This window comes from Talaromyces proteolyticus, assembly GCF_021365285.1.
Source record: "Talaromyces proteolyticus strain PMI_201 chromosome Unknown BGW36scaffold_14, whole genome shotgun sequence".
Taxonomy (NCBI): domain Eukaryota; kingdom Fungi; phylum Ascomycota; class Eurotiomycetes; order Eurotiales; family Trichocomaceae; genus Talaromyces; species Talaromyces proteolyticus.
Genome location: NW_025764290.1, coordinates 321,728 through 343,205, shown reverse-complemented (window position 1 = coordinate 343,205; position 21,478 = coordinate 321,728). Strand labels below are relative to the sequence as shown.

Genomic DNA, 21,478 nt, shown 5'->3' with positions numbered 1-21,478 from the left:
TCTTTGTTAGATGGACGCAAAATTATTTATTCAAGATGAAGCTAAGTCCCACTAAGGAAATCTCACCAAGGAACAACTACGGAGGGGGGCTGTGCTTATCCAGTCCCGGATCAAATAATAAAAGTTGTACAGTCGAACAGCATATTATAATAGGTTACGAATGTTTCTGTCAGCACACTCTACTTATATATCTCACCTTCTTCTTTTCAATATTCTCGACATTGAAGTATTGATTCGTACTCCGTCACAGGTTTATTCAAATTCATCTCCATCAGCAAAAAGGTTACGTTATTTTTAATTTCAGCACATTATCTAATTTGTTCCCCTACAAAAACCTAGATACATTACCTCATTCTGATAAACAACCATTCAATCGGCTTGTCGTATGCTAGAGCACAATGGCGGATATTCCATCTCAGTTACGTGCAATCACCAGAAACTCCTTTACTTCTAACGCCGACCGCGAATTCGCAGTCGCTGAAGCTCGCGCTCTTCTTAGCCGTATTGAATCCCCTTGGGAAACAGCTTATCGCCAGTCATGGATAGAACCTGCTCGCATGGCCTCCTTGGAAATCACTAACAAGCTTGATATCTGGAAGAAATGGGCTGCTGCTGGAGGCTCCCCGAAGTCGATCGAGGAGCTCTCAAAATTGGTTACCTGTGATCATACTTTGTTGTGTGAGTCTCTCTATGGAACACTAAAATCTTATTCTATTTCTTTTCTGCTTACTTTTCAAATTACGCAATATAAAGCCCGTGTTATCTGGCAGCTAGCTGGCGCGCATATGCTTGAAGTCGTCAGGCCAGGTGTATTTGGCCTAACCCCATTTACTGCAGCCTTAGCAGAAGGGCCCCAAATCCCCAGTACCGTCAGTTTATACATTGACATGCAGGGTCCAGCGCTTCGTTCTCTTCCCAGTTTTGTCCAAAGCACCGGGTTTCAGAACCCCACTGATCATGTAAATGGGCTATTTCGCTATTGGACTGGTAAAACCGTATGGGATTGGCTCAAGGCGAACCCTGAGACCGAAAAGGTCGTTGGAACTGTCATGCAGACCTATGCCATGAACAGACCTTCCCTCTCAGATATATACCCAACTGGTGAACTTATAAATAGTATCCAGGACGATACTGCCGTACTAGTTGACTGCGGCGGTAGTATCGGCCATGATCTCACTTCTTTTGCGAAGGTGCACGGCAAGGATCTGAAGCCCGGTTCTCTGATCCTTCAAGACCAGCCAGTGGTGATTGAGGAGGCGGGAGACCTAGACCCTACAATTAAGAAAATGGATCATGACTTTTTCACTCCTCAGCCTATTAAAGGAGCCACCGCATACTACATGTGAGAAGCACCCATAGTGTTGGATTTTGCTACTTAGCTACAGGACAAAGTATATTATATTGACCATTTTCATTGTAGGCACTTTGTTCTTCACGACTGGCCGGATTCGGACTGCAAAAGAATCCTTGAAAACCTGAAATTGGGGATGCGGAAGGGCTATAGCAAATTGCTTCTTCATGAAGTCGTTCTTGACCCGAACGATCCCAAAGAGATTGGAAACTCCGCTGATATTGTCATGATGATGGCTTCTGGCATGGAAAGCAAGCTATACTTTTCATTTTACTAACATTAGAGTTGTGGATATATGATTCTGACAATTTAGATAGGAACTGCAGCCCAGTGGACCGCCCTTCTAGAATCGACCGGTTTTAAAATCAATCGCATCTACAACAAAGAACTAGCAGCAGAGTCAGTCATTGAAGCGGAGCTCGTGTAGACGGTTATTTCTTTACTTCCCTAAACTGGAGATACTTCAAAATAAAAATAAGCGTGGAGAGGCGTTTATTACAATCTTAAGGTTAGGGTTATTATGTATTTTCCTGCAACATCATAATATAATTTGAAGTATTTACATAATCAGGTTGTTGGTATTCGTGCTATGTCTATATTCTAGGCTCTGGTATCTCCTTGGGGCTTTGGACACTGAAATTGGCTGGAAGATAGGAGCAAGTCTTATTGCTCTTTGCGGCTCGTTCAACATTTGCACCGGAACAAGTCTTGGACATACGGAATGGATTATGTCACGTAATTCCCACATTTCAAGACCGGGACTGTCAAAGAGTCCACGTATCGCAGTTACAATATGCTGCAGGAATTCTTGCTGTCTTAGTCGAAATACTGGAAACAGATTCGTGGCTTATCCTTCTAGATATAACACAATATGGACCAAAGCACGCGGAGGCTTTAAACCGTGCCGAGTGAGATTTATGCGACAGTTGGGATGCACTAGAAAGCTTTTTGTTCGTCATAATGGGAACGACTTATTTTACGGCACTCATTCGATCACAGAAGAATCAAGCAACCCACAATGGAGTGTGCAGTGTGCCAACCTTACGCGACTCGACATTGGGATGGAAATGGAACCAAGAACGAAACCAATCATCCTTGACAAGTTTGTGGGCTCGGATCTTGGCAAGAATGTCTGCTTTGAAGTATTTGACAGTTATCTGTATGGTATGAGTAATATTGTTGACTTGATATAGGAGCTTGAACAGTCTTACTATGGATGTGTTTGCATCCCACCGGCCTCTCTATTGTGCAGGGCTACACAACGAATCTGGCAGCGAAACCGTCAAGCCAGGACCTTCAACAATATGTGGGCGAAAATTCCGAGGGTAGAGTCGGTCGGATTGGCTTAAGAACGCCAGCAAATGGTACTGACGTCATGGAGGTACAAAAGGCCGGTTGTATGGTTGATCGAATAGGAATGATATTAGAACCAAGGCCCATTAATGGAACTATAAGCATGCTTGGATGTAGTAGCATTAGTGGAGAACGGTGCCATTCTCTCTGGCTAAGTGTGTCTATCATGAATTCTCTTATTATTATATACATATAAATCACTTATAAACAAGTGGATAAGTAAGTAGAACCTGTGAGGCAATGAGGATATATGTGGATCCCTAAAATTCGGTGCAAAAGTCAAAAGCCCATAAAAGGGCCATTTAATGCTATATACTTTATATGAGACTCATGTCACATTAGCAGGATTACTGTAATGAATTAAACATTTCAATTATGTGTTGTGTTCTTAATGGTAGCCTCAATGTTTCAAGCGAGGCACTAGGCTCGAAGCCGTGATGCGGCACAGTCACCCCTCATCATGTTCTGACAACCTGTGGACAGCATTCACCGATAAGGGAGAATTCTCGCCTTGTACTACTCTTAGGAGTATTATATCGCCCTATCGACATTCTTGCTACCAAATAACCTTGCTTGTGTTACACAGAGCGGCTTTAAGTTACATGACAGATCACACATGACGCCCAAGTCTTGTAATAATGTATCTCGCTGAAAAAGTAGCTGGGCACTATTAGAGAGGCCGTGTTTCGTTTTGAATGAGCCTTTCTAAGGGTCCCCACCTAAGCCAGATGGCACGCTTCTATGGGCTGAAAGGTATCACTCTTTGATTTGTATTAATACTCTCCAAATATAGTGCATACTGCCACATAGATTTCTGGCCAAGGTTTATGTCACCAATCTAACAGAGTCCTGTAGCTATCTGCGCGACAACAACCCACAATCAACCACCATAGCACCTTCACTTTACAATTATCCGCCATCATGAACATTTGCTCCGTTTGTGAACATATGGCTTTGAGAAAACCGGCATAGCATCAGAACCTGCTTCATGACCAAAATTCTATGAAGACGGAAAGGTGCCTTCTTTGCGCTAGGTTTTTTTGTGAGACACATAAGTCAAAGGAACATCAAATGGTTTGCGAAATCAAGCACTCAACTTATTACGCTAAGCATCCTAATATCTCTGGGATCTTTCCTACCCTCGAGGAGCGAGAGAGGCAGCTTAGAGTAATAAATAATGAAGAAGGTAAATTTTAGCTGGAAGCGATTCAAAACAAAGCGATACTCATATAAATAAAGATTAGAGGCAATATTCGGACCATAGATGCTCTACTGAGTTACGGATGTTGCGTTCACGAAAACATGAGGTAGTTCAACACTTGGGTGTTGACGACAGGTGCTGCTCAGCATCGATTAGCGAGATATGTAGCACGACTAGTTGTATGAAGTTTATTTTGTTCTAAGAATCAAAGGGATAAATTGTTTGATGATTCTTTTCCATTCTCAGGTCTTATTGTGTCTGTAGAAAAGCACTCTATTCTACAACCTCTTTGGCGTGTGGCTTCGAAACATTTGGGTTGCCTCCGCAAATCTAGTATTGCCTCAATAATGCTGTCCTAATTCCTTTACTTTTTGTTTTGGTTTTAAGTATTGCCGATATCTCGTTAAATGCCTTCCTGATATCTTTACGTAGTTGAGAAACTACTTCTAAAAGGCTGTCTTGAAAGACTGTAACCGCCGTTTTACTTAGTGCTAATGATTATGAATATCAACATATCAACATATCGAAGTTTAATTTGTAAGCGAGTGGTTTCTGTTACTAGTCGATCCGGATGATTGTAGAATCTAGTCTATTCTCAACTCTCGCAGTAATCGTGAAACATATTAAATTCCTTAGCCATCTGAGCATGCGCCAATAGCTTGGCTTCGTATTTGAAGTTGTAATTATCGACTGTTTATTCGCCTACACTCCCCAAAAGTGCCATAACATAAGCTTGAAGCTTTTCCGATTATCTGGAAAAGAGACGCCACTTATAACTGGAAGGTCCTCATTAGGTATATCAATTTATCCCACTGGCTTGTCAAGTATGATTGATATATTCTAGACCAGATTCCCCTATTTACAAATCCAGCCCAGAGTCGCCCAAACAGGCCTGATAAAAGTGATATAAAAGTCCTTTTTATCGACCATCTCATTCCTGAATCAGGCCTGATAAGTCACCACTTTACTATGAAAATAATTATATTTAAGACTTACATTAAATCAATACAATAGACTCAATTAAAGCAGAAAAACACAGAAACTAATTAAAATGGCAAGGAAGCAGACATAGAACGTGAAAGAACATTAAACATTCTCACACAGACACATTTATAGACAAACAAGTAGACAGCAAAGGACCAACACAGATTAAAACCCCTCCGTCAAAATTCAGCGCCGACCATTCAGTTTCATTTTTTTTGGACGCGCTAGCTGCGATGCTCCGAGAAAGATACACTGTTGCATTGCGGTTTGTACCTGCGCTTCAGCGCGATGCAACCAGGGAGAAATCAAATCCGCATCTTGCCCGAGTGAGCGTCTCATCTCACGCAGCGCACACATCAGGTTGATGAGGCGAAAGAACAAGTCTGCTAGGCAAGAGTACTGGGATTCCGATGTTAGCATAGATGTTGTTAATCCACTATTAGATAATGGAGGGGAATATGTACTAACGTTGTTGCGCGGAGAGGAGGTATTTCTATCAACGGGTGGGATCATCTTTGCAACTTGTTTATAGGGCAAGGGTTGGCTTCTTTCAATTGTTGGTATTGTGGTGATTGTGATTACAACTTGTTTGCCCATGAGCTAACAATTCGCCTTACGATCCTACCTTTATATACCTTTCCGGCAGCCATTTCAAATCAAGTAATGGAGTTAATATTGTACTTTAACAAAATGCTTTCTCGTTTTCTCTTTTTGCGTTCTCTGGTTCTATATTTTTTCGTTTTGTGTTTTGGATTCCCTCGTTTCTATTTTCTTATCAATAAATCGAAAATAACCATTCTGTCAGCCTAAATAAGAGCCAAATTAGTTACCGCTATCCTTGAGGGTGACCCATTTTGGTGCAGTAGTTTTACAACCGATGCATTCTCATCCAATAGGCATCATAAAGGTCGATTGTATTTATAGCTGCTCGATGCCGGGTTCTGCTTTACCCACTTTTGGCTTGCTTAGTCTTGATATTGTTCAGCAAATAAACTCGCAGATAAATCTGTTGGGTGCATTAGGGCCTTGTGAGGCGCTATTTTAGCTGTCATTTCGGTATATGGCTACGTATCTCTGCGATATGAGGGCCCTAGGCTAGGGACCCACACAGCAACTACCAATCTCGGCAGTTCGGATACTCGGAATCGAGAAACCAGAGATCACGTTTATGAGTTCGAGAATAAGCGATCACCAACGTTGGACAGTGTCTCCATCCGCCACATGTACACTAAAACCGCCTCGACTCAAGGAACGTGCTAAATGGGTCAAAGTGGATCAATATTATCCAGTAATATATCTAGAAATGAGGAAATACCCGGCTATATCGGGTATTTTAAAAAATGGTCTGCCGTACAAACTTCCTTTATATAAGGATCGGTAATATTATTGGCCAATATTGATTACTTAAGGACTGTATGTCAGGGGATATACGCAGATTATGGAATGAAATCCTGTGCAAAATTGATTTCTTAATCTTAGGTTTTACTATATTGTGGACATTCGAAGCACACTCTGGTGGCCCAGATAGCGCGGTGGAATGGTAAGCAATCCAAATGGCGAATCTGGACGGAGCGATAACTGTCGGGTAAATTAACTACTTTCCTTTGCTGTTTGCCAAGGCAGATGCAAGACTAAGTACTTTGTGTGGGGACCTAGGGACTGTGCGGCCCTGTGGCTGGGCTCGCAAAGCTGCGGCTGATAAGCGAGTTGTACTTTGTAGCGCTCAGAGGCCAACAGCCTATACCCGGAGATAGTCTGGTGATTGCATGGTGGACTGGTGATATACGCGCGAAAGAGAGTGGCGTTTTCTAGTGCTGCAGGACGACGTTTTAGGATTTGCGATATTTCAAGGTTGGTGCCTTTTTGGCCAGTCAACATAGTGGCAGAACCCAAGCCCCCACTTTTTTCGTTACATTTTGTACTATGTTAAGGTTTATGATACAATATTTAAGGTTTACAGTTTAGCATCTACAGTTTAGCATTTACAGTTTGGCATTTTGATATCTACGATTTAAGATTTTCGGATGTGTTTTCCGTGTGTCAGAATGGTCAGCACTAAGCCGTTTGGGGCTCAGATTTGCAACGCCCAAAGTTACGATCAACAGCGCCGCAATCCACTGAGGAGTATGTTACATTGAGAAATTCTGTCATCTAATCACTGATGACCAATTAAAATGTAAATTCGCATATTAAGACGTCTACCTACCACACCGGTCGACGTCATCGGTTCGCCTTGGAACGGTGGTGTTATGTTGGCTGAAAAACCACTACACCAAAAAGGGACCCCTCATTAGTGACGGTAATGATTGATTTGGCACTTATTCTGGCCGACATGTCACAACTGTGGTGATACGCTAAGCTATATTTGTAGATCACTCTTCGTTCCTGCTAAGCATCGTGTTCTTTTTCTTTCTACAACGTACACACTGAATTTTCTGTGACAGTTCACCTTTTCATCCAAATTTCGAGAAGCGTCTGGCTAGGTCAAATTGATGCTAGTCTAATGAAATAAAGATCGGTTGGATGTGTTTCATCACCCAGTTTTTGCAGACCTCAACTGTTTAATTTCACCATCCATAAATGAGTAGCGTTCAGGGTTTCGGGCATCCCCACAAGCCATTACCTCCGAGAGACTTACAGTGCCACTGAAGTAGTTTTAATGAAGCGCTAAAAATGCACGCCTTAGCGCCAACAAAACGGAAAAATATCTTACTATAAAGGTTAGATTACAATTATTTTGATTATAGTATGATCATTTAGGCCGAGTAATAAATTATTATGGGTTTGGATAAGCACTAGTCCTTAGTGCTTCATTAAAATTACTTCAATGCCACTGTACTGTTGCATTAGATTATCATGTTCTAGGGTTAGTTGAAACGAGGGTGGCAATTCCTATCCTGCAGTACTTAGCACGAACTCCCAGCCCTGTCGCTAATTACTTATGTAAGTGGACGAAATTACCTGCTGGCCCCTCTAGGCTCAGCCTCGCGTGTGCGTCACAAGCGTAGGTTGAAAAATGAAAATACATTATAACCAATAGAACGCAAGGAACTAAGACAACACGTCATCTCATATACCAAATCTATCTAGACCGGAACGAACCCTGTATCTAGTGTACCTATATGTATAGTCACCTAATGCTCCATATTCTCCGCACGGGTCACACCCTGCACAGCTTCATGGTGCTGTCCACCAATCCTTGCCCCACACTCCGGGCAACGTGCAAGCTCCATGGGCATACCACATTCTCCGATGGCAAACTATCAATTTGTAATTAGTGTATTTCTGATTTATGCCACAAGGAGCAAGGGGCCAAACGTACCGGATGTCCATTGGCACAATTGTACCAGTGACCTGAGTGGGTGGCAATTCCTCTCGGCCCACTAACCATTGCTTTCTTGATCGCCTCGACCTCCTCGACTGTGACTTCTTCGTACCAATCCTTCTGCAGGGATTTGAGAGACTCTCTGACTGCCTGCAACAGAGTGTCTGCAGCCTGGAACCCTTGCTCGCATAATTTCTCTGCTCCTTCAAGCAGGGTCTTAGCGCTCTCATGGTGTTTGATAGCCATCTCGCGGTCCTTGGGGTCAGAAAGTCCAGAGGTCTCGAACAGCCGAACAATGCGCGCGTAGTAGAGTGATGCTTCGACTGCAAGTTTCGGCAAGGCCTTCTCGCTGCATTTGTTGATGAGATCCTCGCAGGACTGGAAGAAGCCCTTGATCAGCATCAAAGGAGAGTTTCCGGAGAACGTTAGAGAAGTAGCTGAATCCCCATATTTGGCCTTCGCAGCTGAAAGCACACGGAACTTGTCTTCCATAGTAATACAGTCAATCTTAATCTCTATCATCTTTGCCCCAAGTGTGATGCGGTGATCGCGTTCGCCAGTCGGCGTGATATCCTTAAGCTTGAGGGCACCCAGTGCGCTTTCAAGAGGTAAATCCCGCTGCATAGCATGGACTGTAGCTTCATGAAGTTTGTGCGCAGGTTGGTGGCGTTCAGCCACGCGTCGCTGGAGTTGACTAACAGCTGCCCGAAGTTGTGCGGATGTCCTATACCGAATCTGAAGCTTTTGTGAGACATTTCTGATGGCCCGATCGTGCGCATTTGGCGAAATGTAACCTATACTGGCACCTGTGACATCTGAACGAGTGTCTTCTAATTCAGTCTCAATTTTGGTTAGTTTACTCTCCATTTCTTGCAAGTCTGTTTGTCCCGTGACAATGAATCGCTTTGACATCTCGTCGATAACGGCGCGATTAATGAGCCGATTATACCTTTGTGTTGCATATTGTCGTATGGGGCGTTGACAGTGTGGACATTTTGGAATTGCTAGAGCCATTGTGGAAGAAATGTCTTCTAGACCGAGGACGTTGCTAGTTTCAGGGTCGATCTTGTATACTTCCTTTAACCCAATCATACCTAAGTGTCAAGGTGCCAAGTCAGCAGGGTCTATGGAGTAGAATAGGTAAGGATAGAAGACATCCTACAGAACGCTATTCAAGCGGTTCTTCAAACAACGAAACGTGGATGAGGATATGGGCTGGCAAACCCTAGCCTTACGTACCGTCCAAGGTTTCGGCGGTGAAGAAATGCCCACAAGCGAGAGCAATCACCGGGGTCTCATCTAGATTAATCTCCCCATACTGCATGAACAGCAACATGTCAACTTGAGCATCGAGCTGCATTCGACATTCCTTGCAATACTCTGGAAGACAGTCTTCTCCACAAATACCAGGGCACTGGTGACCGCAAAGAAGCTGCCTACTGCAGCGCTTATTACATGGAAAACGGTTACATGGCGCCGAACAGGGCATTGTGCACTCTCCCTGGTGTGGACAGGACCATGTACATCGCTCAATACATGGTGCGCATGCTTCGTGGCACCGAAGAGTGCAGCGAGAATGTTTGCATGCTACCTGTACAGTGTCAAGAAGAAGGATCGATAGAGGAGTTCATAGTACTTACCTCGCACCTAGACATACATAGACCACAATCTGACCCATCATGGCAGGTTTTGGGACAAGTGTGATTGCACGTTCCAAAGCGCCTGCCACATATTCTGTCGCATTTGGAGTGCTCCGCGATAAGACTGTCTTTGATGTTGCAACGACCACATGAACCCGGACAAGGATGGCCACAGGTCAGAATCGTCCCACAAGGATCCGGGCAGAGGTATTTTTCCTCGTTCACCTCCTGAGAGCACTGCACCTGGACTATGTGGCCACATCTAGGGACGGTCTTACTGACGACAACGTTGCATTGGATGGCGTTTAGATTTTGTGCCAGGTAGCAAAAAACACGCTCTTTGAAATGGCCACATGGGAGCTGTATATTCTCTAACGCGACCGTGCATCTCCCGCAATCCTCGCCACAGGTTTTCTTTTGGCAAGGATGATCGCAAGGCTTATATCGGCGTTGGCAGGGCTGTTCACAACTGAAAACTTCATGCATAGCTTTGGAATGACACCTCGCCTGACATCGGTGTCCGCAATCTGGGAGACGGTCCATACAGGCTTCGCGACAACCACCTTCAGGACTAAGCTTAGCAAAGTCGTCTGGCTGTTGGACCTGAATCGCAGTGGCCATGTGTCGAGGGCAGCAGAGGTCCAAAGAGGGGCCGACAGAGTTCTTGGCACGTAGCATATTAATAACTTTTTGCCACATTGGTATGTTCGAGTAAGTATCAGTGTTGCCAATGAGGTACATTCCATGCTGGGCACGGCTCAAGAGAACGTTGATGCGATTTGTGGTCTTGAGAAATCCGACTTTCTGGTTTTTGTTGCTTCGAACTAAAGAGACAATAATGATCTTGGCTTCTTCACCCTGGAAATTATCGACAGTGGCTACGCGGAGAAGGTCACTCAACTTCTTTTTCTCTAGAGGCTTTCTCTTGTTGTGCTGTTCCGCAGCAGTTTCGTTCTCGGAGGAATCTTGAGCAGTAAACCCATCCTTAATCAAGGCGTCTTCATCCCGATCGCTGAGGATAATCTCGAAGTCATTGCGCATTGCTGTGCGTAGTTTCTGTAGCTGGCCAGTGTACGGTGTCAATACCGCGATATCACTGCTGGTATAGACTCCTTGGCGGACCATATGGCGAACTAGTGCATGCACCATGTCGACTTCCCAGTCGTTGGACTTAGATTTTTTATGCTGTATTTCTGCCAACTTTTCGTCCTCCATGTTGTCATGGTCGAGCCAAAATACGTTCTTGCGCATGCCGACCACATCGGGGAGTTGCGCCGTACTTGGATGATCGATCAACTTGTCGTATATCGTCTCCCGAATCAGGGTAGAAACATCAGGGCGCATTCGTCTCTGAACATTCAGTTGAGCAACAGGCATCGAGGGTCTTCCGCGCTCGCCAACCGAGAGTCGTTCGAATTGGCTCCGATCAAGCTGATACAAGACCCCCTGATCGCTTTCAAGGGACAGGTCATGGAAATTGTTGATGGACGGACGTAGTTGTTGATGATCGCCGATCTGAACGAAATGTTCCACTGTGGGCAGCAGTGCGGATATAATGTGTGGCTCCATCACTTCACCAGCTTCCTCGCAAATGACAACCTTGGACCGCACACGTTGCAAGGTCGATATATTCTTAGCAAGGCCGCTTGTTGTGAGGCCGATGACGTCCGCACCTTGTAGAACCCGTCGGTTGATCTCCTCGTGGACATTCGTAAGATGACGTTGGGTGGCTTCAGCATCTTTGATTATTTCAAAGAATTCTTCTGCTGCGTCCCGCCGAATTTCTTCGGTCCAAAGTTTAATAAGCATTCCCCTCTCGTTGTATGCAAGAGATTGGACATTTGTTCCTGCCTTTTGGATGATGCTGGCCATGTCTAACGTCGTGAAAGCTGTTCCGGGCTCTGCAACAGAGGGCACATCAGCCCAAATATCAAAGGGATGCCGACCAAAAATTGTGAATCCATCTTCATCGACCGTCTTGAATTGAGCGTTTATGCGATCGTAATGTCCGGCAATGTGACGCTCAAAATACTTCCACTCGATCCGTTTTGGTTTGCCATGTAGTCGACCTAGGATACGTTTTGACTTTTCCTCATACCCGTTTAATTTCTGATAGCCTGTGGCAGCCTGCCAACTTTCGTGTTTGCTCTTTGCTTCGGACTGCGCGATGATCCGGAGATTGTGGTTCTCAAGCAAGTCGGAGCGACTTTGACCGCCAACACGAATGATCTTCCGGATACCCGTATTGATAAGGTGCTCTAGAAATTGGTCCAACGCATGATTCGTGTAGCACCTGCAAATGTCAGCAAACTACATGTCATTATGCTGATTGCCCAACCGATAATATTCTAGAAAGCGATAAATGCTGGGGCTAGACGGGTGAGAAGCATCTTCAAGTGTAGAAAATATACATGGAATTGATAGTCAAATGCAGTGCCTGCCCTTCCAGTTCCAGTGGAGAACCTATAGATAGGCATTGTGGGCCGAAGCCATGGAACCCCTATGATATGTAGGCAGAAATCCTTCTAACTCAGGTAACATTGCCCGGTTACTCTGGAGCTCGATATGTGGTGAATACAAGAAAGAACCAGGCAGTGAAAGCTAGTAAAAGTAGGCATCGATACACAGATGAGACATGGCACTTACACAACAACAATTGGACCAAGATTTGCACTCGTCTTTACATCTAGGAGAACCTTCATCAGCTTAACTCCAAGGTATGACTTCCCCGTGCCTGGGGGGCCTTGAATGAAGGCGAATTCACGAGTAAGCGCTGCGACCAAAGCCACACATTGCCCACGATCGAGCTCGGTCTTCTCCTCCAACTCAGCAAGAGAAAAGTGGTCGTTACCCGAGAAAGATGGACACAATGACATAGTGCTAGCACCTGAAATGAGAATGGACTTTAGAGGAAAGGCAAACCCGGCGTGTCGAGCGTATAGTGGCGGTGGAACGTCAAGCTTTGCCCCTGACGGGCCGCCGACGCGATCTGGCAGAATCCATTCGCGAAACGGCAATCGACTCAGGCGTTGCATGTTCTGCAAGTTCTCCAGCACAGGAATGAATGTAGCTGGGAGGATATGAGGAAATTCGAGTAGGATGCCACGAATCTTCTGGCGACTCAAGTCAAGCAGGGCTTCGACGGCGGCCTGATCATGTGTCATCAGCTTGACTGTGATAGTTGCCGTATTATTGCTGTGGGTCAAGCTATCATCATTTCTTGTCTCTGTGCTTCTCTCGGAGACGGTGAAAAACAGGTGTTGAGCGGTTGAATTCTGTATCCAGATAAAAGAGAGGAGAGCACCCTCTTCTAAGCGCCTTGATTCCTCCCACCATTTGCGCCTGTCCACTGTGGATCCTCTGCGGGCAGGATGAGGCTGAAGGAAGGAAATTCGAGCTTGTAGTCCTCCGCGGCTGTTGAGCATCAGGTAACTCACAAACGGATTTGAGTAGGTATAAGTGCGGGTGTCTCCGAATTCAGGCCTTGGGTTCGTGAGTTTATTTGGGTCATTGATGATATCTTTCATCAAACCTCCAAGCGAGTCTTTTAGCTTGCCGAACGTATCGTGACGAAGGAGGCGGAAGTGAGTGTCGATGTGTCTCTCCAGTTTGCTGGTAAGGAAATGTGGCTGATCCGGATCTGTGGAAGGTAAGAATTCTTTCACATCACTCATTATCTCCCCTCGTGTGGGAAATATTTTGATTTTCGTAATGTCGATTTTATCATTATCGTGGCGGTCTCCAGGCATGACGATATCACGGGGGTAAGTTGAGCGGAGGACCGAAGTCGAGGGTGCGTCGAGGTCATTGTCAGCCTCCTCGGAGAGTAATCCGCATGCGCGATCAACTACGGCGCGAAGGTCTCTAGCCCGACTGATGATTATATTAGACGTAACGGTTGACTCATCCTCAGTCATCAACTGAGCGGCAGTCTCCAAAGAATTGATAAGATCGGAAAGGTTCTCGTTGTATCTGGCTCGAGGTTCGCGCCGGAGTAATTCTGAGAGGGCAGCTGAGAGAACAACCAAAGTCGAATCGAGCCTATCTAGTGGAGTTTCTCGAACAGTCTCTGTACGAGTAGCCACAATGATCTCGCAGATATGTTGGAAAAATGGAATCGCTCGGGTGCCATTTGCCCCCGACATGAAGATGTATAAGCTTCCAACGTACGTGTCAACCGACAGGCAGTCTACCATGGCTGAATGCGTCATGACGAGGAGGAATGATCGCGAAGTTTTGATAAACCTATCATACTGACTGGCCTGTGCTCGTTTGCTCAAGAGAGCTTGGATGTAATCCCGACCGCAATAATCGTCGTCATTGTTCAGATCTTTTGGAAGAGTCTGCTTCCAATCCCGGTCATCGCCGTTCACTGCAGAAAAGTGGTGGATATCAGCGTAGTCCATGAATACATAAGGTGCGAGTATACACCAGGGCGGAATTACATATTTCAAGAGCCCCATCCCACAGATTTTGCATGGCATAAAGATCATCTGTCTGAGGCAGCCTCCGAATGAGTCTTCTCCAGGAATTATAGCTGACCCTAGCGCGCTGTTCCTCCAAGGATTCATCAGCTCTCCTATCGCGCTGCGCTGGTCTACAGTCTTGAGATTTGCTGGAAACTCTATCATGAGAAAAGGTGCATGCGCTTCCGTACTTGCCTAAGTATAGGTTAGCATTCTCCATCGTGGAATAGGATGGGATATCCGCCACGTACACGTTCCATAATCTCTGAAATAAAAGCAGGTCCCTCGATTTGACCTCGGATTGACCATTGCACGTCCCAGGCCATACCCACCTCCCCTTCTTGCAGCACTGCGTCCTCTCTTGAAATCCGCCATGGAGCAATTCGAGTGGAAGTTTAAGGGCGGAATATGAACGAGCTTCAGGGGATGAGTGGAATGAGAGCAGTGAGAATCCTGTTGACAAGAGGAACTCAGGCAGGAATAAGAGGGAATGTTCGAGAGACGTTGATAGGAAGCTTCAGCGGGGCGGTGCCAGAGGCTACCATTACCCACCCACCAGTGGCAGGAAGCACATGCAACTCATCGAATCAAGAGAGAGAACGAGACAAAGTACGGGCCTCTGCTAAAGACATAGGAAGCAGCGATGCATCTGCATGCGCCATAGCAGAATGGTGGATCAAAGCATTCGTGCGCAGTATTGCCTCCTGATAATGATCTTGAACCGACACAATTTTGAGGAACTTATCAGAGAGATTGGCTGATGCTGTAACACAAGCAGGGGGTGACCAGGCAAGGCTTGAGATACGCCTCAGCCTGGGAGAACAGCAAGATGACAGCTCGGCATCCAGGCTGATACTTTTATTCTGCCAGGCGCAAGGGCTTCTGTAGCCCGTCATAGTATTCTCGAGAGCGACCATCACGAGTGCCGGGTAGTTCCACGGCAGCCAGCCTGATGTACAAGTGACGTGGCATTGTAGGGTATGTGTAGGTGCAGCTCTCATGCATGAGTTTCAACCTCAACTGGCAGGGAACAAATCCAAGTAATATATGCCGAGCTTCTACAATCGTGTTATATATGTCGAATATTACATGTCTAATCCGCCATAAACGGGAGAATACCAAGAGATTAAACATACCATCTGATTAGAGCTTTATTAGGACGAGAAAAAACGACTCGGGTCAAGGCTACGAGTCAATTTTGCAAGGCTGAGTCCATTTGTGGTCAGCCTTGTTAATCAAAAAGCAATACAAAAGATATCGGCAGCGGCGGTAAAAGATGAAACATAACTGGTTAATGCTTTCATACGTGCACCATGGCGCGGGGCAGATGAGCCGTCTACTCATTGGATGCAGATTGATGTAAATTTGTTAATATAGTAATGCATTGATTGAAGACAGGGATCTATACAAAACAAATAAAAGAAACTCGAAAAGTAGGAGCAGCGCAGTATACATATGTAAGGGGGGTCCTATCTCTTGTGCGACCTTTTTACTGTTATAGACAGTAGGACAGCCGGCGATTGGGCAAATATATAGAAAGGAGTACAAAGTTGGTCCAAAATTGGCAGTATGACATCAGATTCAAAAGGCCCCTAGAATTTAGATTTCATCACCTTTTATATGGTAGCATAAGTGGAAAAATGAAAAAAAGACACGGCTCAAAGTACAGCGGCCATGGTGTAGACATACTAGCAATGATCAGATACTATTTAAAATATTTATCTTGATTTTGAATTAGTATAATATCACAGAAGAATATTTAATGATTTCAATTCAATATTATATTTGCTAGTTGTAACGATCTAAGGGACATCTAGAGTATTACATTCTAAGATAATCTAGATGCAGAGCCCTAATAGGCAGCCTAAAGTACACAAAGAATCTATCTAGCATAAAGGAACTGCTTCAGAACGGTTTCACCATGGAGAAAGCCCTTAGATCATGACACTACTACATATATAAGCAGAGATTAAAGGTGCGAATCTAACCCTTATATGGGCTTGGTATACTCTATATAATGCTTGGTTTGTCTATAAAATTGCGCTCATTAAGTCAACAATTAACCCTATATGGAAATACCTATAGAAAAGAGTATGTCTATCTTTTCTCCTTCTTTCCACTCTTCAATTTTGTTTTCTCTTTAGCTATTTAGAAGATAATAGTGTCCAAATCTAATAAAGTTCAATTTTATACTCTTCCTGCAGTATGAATATGTTCGAAATGTGCTAAATATTACCTAGTCAGTCTGGAATTCGTCTCTTCATCACGATACCCTTCGTTATCTGATATTTCATGCTGCGCATAGTAGTCTTTCCGCAACACGGTCTCTTCGCCTCAATCAATGTACCCCAAGCTGCGAAACGCCTTCTGCAGGATTCCGCGGACGACAGCGTCCTTCCTCCCGGTGTATTGCATCATGTCCTCGCCCGACTGGCTCGACTCCCTCATAGCCCCCCTCTTAATCTCGGCGTACAGTTCCTTGTCGTCCGGATGGCTCCGCAGCCAGTCGCGAAAGATCCTGTGGCGGACCGGCTCGACAGCGTCCGGGCCGAAGACATGCAGGTTGGCGAGGGGCTCGTAGCGGCAGAAGAAGCGGTGCTGGTGCCAGGCAGGCTCGCGCAGGAGGAAGTGGAAGCCCGCAGCCTCGAGGCGCGCAACATAGGCGGCCTCGTCCGTAGGATCCGGCACTATGAGGTCGATGTCGATGACATCCTTGGCCGGCAGACCGGGGACGCTCGTGGACCCTGTGTGCTCGACGACGATGGCGGTGGCGCCAAGGGCTTCGACGATGAGGGCTTTGAGCGTCGCGAAGGTCTGCGGCCAGGCGGGATTGGGTTCGACTATCTCCATCTTACTGGGGATGGCCCGATGCGCGACGCGCACTACCAGGGCGGGGTCGTCATAATATTCTTTGACAATTTCTTCAGGGGTAGGCGTCATGATTTTGGCGTTTTCAAGACCGTGGCTCTTGCAGCTGAATCACGACGACGACGACGACGACGACAAGCTCTTTGTGATTGGTCCGACCCAAGTTCAAGAACTACAATGCGAGAGCTGGGAATTACTGCGCGGAGAGTTTTCTGTTTCTGCCTAAGATGTGCTTACAGTCGAGTGTATATGGTTAGAACATGTTGGCGCAGTGATATTTTCACCGGCTAAGAAGTTGAGTCAGCCTAGACACTGTAAAGTTGTGATTGAAAGACAGTGACTATGCCGTTTTTGGGCCTAGTCACAACACAACAAAACTACCTACTCTGTCATCATATTTTCTTGGCATGCAAATGTTAAGGAAGTGACTGTAACGACACATGTGTGAAGAGTGTAACCATTTTCTACCTTATTCATACTCGAGCGTCGGCAGCGTAGATCGCGGGCCTGTGTTCATTGCAAGCGAAATCGTCTCTAAGAAAGGGCGAGTTGCAGGCATTAAAACTTGAATCTTTGTAGTTCTTTAGGAAAGATGACTACGATAAAAGATGTACACTTATATGACAAGGTTTGAGTATGGCATCAATCACCATTTTCTGTATTTCCACCGAATTCAACGTCGTGTTGGGTTAAATTTAGACTTCTTGGGTGGTTGCACCGGTAGATAATGCGAAAATGAATATGGGGGGTCGGGTCTTACACCCAATTCACGTTAATAAGTAATTTCGTGGCATAAAATAGAGAAAACAACCTAGTCAAGCATCACCGATTCGAGCAGAAAATAAGGCACTATTTAATTCGTTATGACCGGCTGCGGCTTGACAATTGCAAATTTAGGGTCAGAAAACGGTCAGTGGTGACATAAGTTTACTCTATATGGTTGCATCTCCCGACGTGGCGAGTCAAAGTCTGGGCGGCGTTCACCAGAAATGAGCGGCACCAGCTCTTCATGCGTCGCCCAAATGGTAAGTAACGCTAGCCAATCTGTCCCCTCAGACGGTTTCTGGTAGCTCACCTCATGGCTAGTCAATGCGCCATTGCTCATGTTCAAATGCCACCTCTCATCCATATCGGGGACCATAAAATCAATAGTAAAGGCCTCCCCTTATGCCTTAGGCCCATCAACGCTAATGGCGACCGTGTCAAACAACCGCTCCAAATAAAGCGCCATTAATGTCGCGGCATTCTTGAAGAGTCGCGACGGCCGATTGGAATGATCCAGCTCGTATGCCCCCGTAAGGTAAATGTTGCGTCATGTTCCATTTTAGCTCCATAGCCCAGCTGAAGATGGACCGATTGCAGGGCTTCCTTTGCACTGTCGTTATTCTGGTCAGCAAAGACGGCATGACTGAGCAGGGTGGCCGCAAATCGCAGATCTCCGTCATCGCTGTACTGCTTGCCTAATGCAACCACATTCTCTATCCCTCTCATACATTTAACATAGCGAAGAGCTGAGGGAACAGGAGAGTGTTCCCATAGGTACGCTGGGGTCCCATCGTACCAAACCATGTAGCGATTGTAAATCGCTTTAACATTGTGACTAACTGATTCATAATACCCGCGTGCACTTCACGTATTATTCAACGATAGGGGCAAGACAAAATCTTCTGCAATCTCTAGCCCTGTTCTGCAGTGTTGAATCAATTAAGAGTCTCATTGTGTAGATATGCATATAGATCGCGCTGTTTGGAAAGGAAATCTTGAACAGAAACATTTTCCCACGTCGGCCAGTGAGGTACGCCGCAGAGCTCAGACAATATGAACGTCAAGTGTACGTGTATCACACTCCACCCATATAACAGGATTTAATTGAATGGTGAACATATATGTTTAGATACATTACAGTATCATTATAGTCAATATGATCAATACTTTAGAGAAGAAAGTCCTCGTCATCCAAATCAATGTCGTGTTGACCTGTACATTTGATGATATCCTCTTCCATCCAACAGTCATACCTTGCTGGCTTGTTCCACTCATAGTGAGGGTCAATTCTTAAGCCGCCTCCTTCTTGCCTCCCAAAGTTACCAGCAAAAAATGTAACGTTTTGAAGTTTGGTGCCAGCCTGATATTGCCGTATGGTGTGGAATATCTCGCTTGCTGTTGTGTGATTCAGCTGTGGTTCCATAAGCTCGTGAATGGTGCAGTATTGACCATGAACCCATTCGTTCACAAGACATCGCTCTGCATATCTGGTCCTGCCTGGGTCCTCTAGGTCAAAGTATATAGTGAGTCGGGCAAGATGAGGAAACTTGGAAAGTGCCTTGAGCATAGAATTCGGCCATTTATTGGAGCTTCGGTATACATCCAGTGTAAGCTCTTTGAGATTTGGAGCCGAGACAATGATTTCCTCTACCTCTGATACACCCAGAACTGGTCGTACCCAGGTAGCGTTTCCAGTTGCATATCTGCAGTCATGTTCAAACTCGTGAATATTTAGTTTTTCTAGACTAGCGCCGTGGGTCTCCAAGATGGGTGTCATGTTGAGCGGTTGACCGACGCCACTGATGCTCAGTTCGTGCAACGGCAGGAGTGCGGCAATAAAGGAGGTATAATTTTGTCGCAGTTCTTCGGCAGTTGCATCAAAGGCACACAACGTCTCTTCGTCACCCCAAAATCCCAATCTATGGCGTAGGACAAGGGACTCAAGACCGCCTAGTTCATCGCGGAAGGTTTCAAGAAATGAATTCGATGGGAGACTGAAATCCAATCGTTTCAGTTTACTCCAGTCCATGGATGCTTTCCAATGCTCAGCGTTTGATGGTTCACGACTATTGACCCTGAAATCCCAGTCATAGCCAGATAAAGTCAAATTCTCGAGGGCGGGAAAACGGTCACCCTTTTTCCAGCTGAATGATCGGCGTGTGTCCCCAATTATACAGCTGCCTTGACTGAGAGAAAGGCTTAGTGACTGTATATTCGGACACGCGACGAGAGCGTGGTAGAGCTGATCGAGTCTCTCGTCACTCTCTCCACCATCATACACTAGGGAGTTAGAGCTGCATTCAATAAATGGAATTACTTTGTTTCCCATGTCGTAGCTAAAATATGTAGACCAACTGTTGTTATTTTTGGAAAGCTGACGATTAAGAGATCTGCACGCGTGATAATGTCCATTACACCTAAAGAGTGATGTGTAAATAGAAATTGTCAATTCACCTTGATCTTCTGTGACTCACCTGAGGGACTCCAAGTTTGGCAGAATCTGAAGAAGCTCCTGTAAGGGCTGTTGCTCCGCGCCTGGCTGGCTAAACAGTGGAAGAGCTATCAGAATCTCTTGGATCTTCTGTCTCGCTTGTGTTGCTTCATCTCGTAGGAGGCAGTCCCTAAGAGCGCCGGCGCCAGATAAGGTGTCATTCACACCATAGTTATAAACAATACTTGCAGGGTTTTGTCGCAGCCATTTCGTACAGTCTGTTGTAGATGAAAACACCGCTGGTGAGGCTGACGTTTGTAGGCTCTCTAAAAGCCGTCGTAAACCACTCTGGGTTCCACGCTGCCCTCGAATTGAGTATGCAAATAAGACCGTCAGGATAATTACAAACGGTAGCCTCAACACCCATGACATTGATGCCATGCTAATATCGGTCGGCGGCTTCTGCCGATACAGTTTCATACCATTACAACTTCAGTGCTGAACGAGTGGGATTATCAACTTTTATGGCAGTGGTGCGGAGAGAGCCTTTATGGAAATTTTGTCCATTATATTTACCATAGAAAAGGTGGGCGAAGGAACAGGCAACTGTTGTTGTGGTGTTATGGAATACGTGTCAGATAAGAGAAGACTATAATGCCAAGCCAATAAGGATGCTGAACCTGACAAGCAGCCAGTTCGACCGAGTTTACAATATATCACATTCTTTGTCTGGGATTGTGTAGTGGACTCCAGTCCTTCCAGATTATTATAAGGTGGGATATATACCACATCACATTTACATAGTTGGTTCTTGTTAGTCAGGACAACTTTGGCATGGTAGGGTTATGTGGAGTGTCGCGATAACATGAGGCGGAAGATTTAAAGTAATTTAAGATAAGAACGGGCTATATTTTAATAGGAGAATCCATTTAGCAAAGTGTTGGGTTGAAAAGAGAAGTATATGTACATGGGAAGGGAAACCAGGAAACAGAATGTCGGGAAACGCGTATATTACTAATATATACAGACCAATCAGAACTATTGACCTTTTTACTTCTTTTCAACATATATTCTACTAGGTTCAACACTTAATC

The 21,478-nt window shown here is 45.3% G+C and overlaps 5 protein-coding genes across 5 annotated transcripts; 1 reads left to right on the top strand and 4 right to left on the bottom strand.

Annotated features, from left to right (window-relative positions):
* Positions 1-162: 162 nt before the first annotated feature.
* BGW36DRAFT_411801 (putative O-methyltransferase) lies at positions 163-1,916 on the top strand. The gene is made up of 4 exons (XM_046219186.1): positions 163-678; positions 754-1,342; positions 1,421-1,602; positions 1,669-1,916. Exons 1-4 carry the CDS (start codon positions 399-401, stop codon positions 1,776-1,778), a joined length of 1,161 nt encoding a protein of 386 aa, XP_046066181.1. The 5' UTR covers positions 163-398; the 3' UTR covers positions 1,779-1,916.
* Positions 1,917-7,855: 5,939 nt separating this feature from the next.
* Positions 7,856-14,540, bottom strand: BGW36DRAFT_350861 (NFX1-type zinc finger-containing protein 1; the record flags this gene model as incomplete). Its single annotated transcript, XM_046213339.1, has 7 exons — positions 7,856-8,149; positions 8,212-9,308; positions 9,454-9,801; positions 9,851-12,147; positions 12,501-13,085; positions 13,188-14,226; positions 14,300-14,540. The coding sequence occupies 7 exons, from the start codon at positions 14,538-14,540 to the stop codon at positions 8,024-8,026; spliced, it is 5,733 nt and encodes a 1,910-aa protein (XP_046066180.1). The 3' UTR covers positions 7,856-8,023.
* A 1,790-nt stretch (positions 14,541-16,330) lies between these two features.
* On the bottom strand, positions 16,331-17,465 carry BGW36DRAFT_389902 (grpb/dephospho-CoA kinase). The gene has a single exon (XM_046217406.1). The coding sequence runs from the start codon at positions 17,258-17,260 to the stop codon at positions 16,655-16,657; it is 606 nt and encodes a 201-aa protein (XP_046066179.1). The 5' UTR covers positions 17,261-17,465; the 3' UTR covers positions 16,331-16,654.
* A 953-nt stretch (positions 17,466-18,418) lies between these two features.
* On the bottom strand, positions 18,419-18,757 carry BGW36DRAFT_432863 (alkyl sulfatase dimerization-domain-containing protein; the record flags this gene model as incomplete). Its single annotated transcript, XM_046221189.1, has 1 exon — positions 18,419-18,757. The coding sequence occupies one exon, from the start codon at positions 18,755-18,757 to the stop codon at positions 18,419-18,421; it is 339 nt and encodes a 112-aa protein (XP_046066178.1).
* A 364-nt stretch (positions 18,758-19,121) lies between these two features.
* Positions 19,122-20,825, bottom strand: BGW36DRAFT_307061 (uncharacterized protein; the record flags this gene model as incomplete). The annotated part of the gene is made up of 2 exons (XM_046212206.1): positions 19,122-20,370; positions 20,428-20,825. 2 exons carry the CDS (start codon positions 20,823-20,825, stop codon positions 19,122-19,124), a joined length of 1,647 nt encoding a protein of 548 aa, XP_046066177.1.
* Positions 20,826-21,478: the final 653 nt, after the last annotated feature.

Excerpts from the sequence above, each read along its gene's own strand:
- BGW36DRAFT_411801 (XM_046219186.1), top strand. The coding sequence starts at position 399 with ATGGCGGATATTCCATCTCAGTTACGTGCAATCACCAGAAACTCCTTT. Across the intron at positions 679-753 it reads CTGTGATCATACTTTGTTGT|CCCGTGTTATCTGGCAGCTA; the intron begins GTGAGTCTCTCT and ends CGCAATATAAAG. Across the intron at positions 1,603-1,668 it reads GATGGCTTCTGGCATGGAAA|GAACTGCAGCCCAGTGGACC; the intron begins GCAAGCTATACT and ends CAATTTAGATAG.
- BGW36DRAFT_389902 (XM_046217406.1), bottom strand. The coding sequence starts at position 17,260 with ATGACGCCTACCCCTGAAGAAATTGTCAAAGAATATTATGACGACCCC.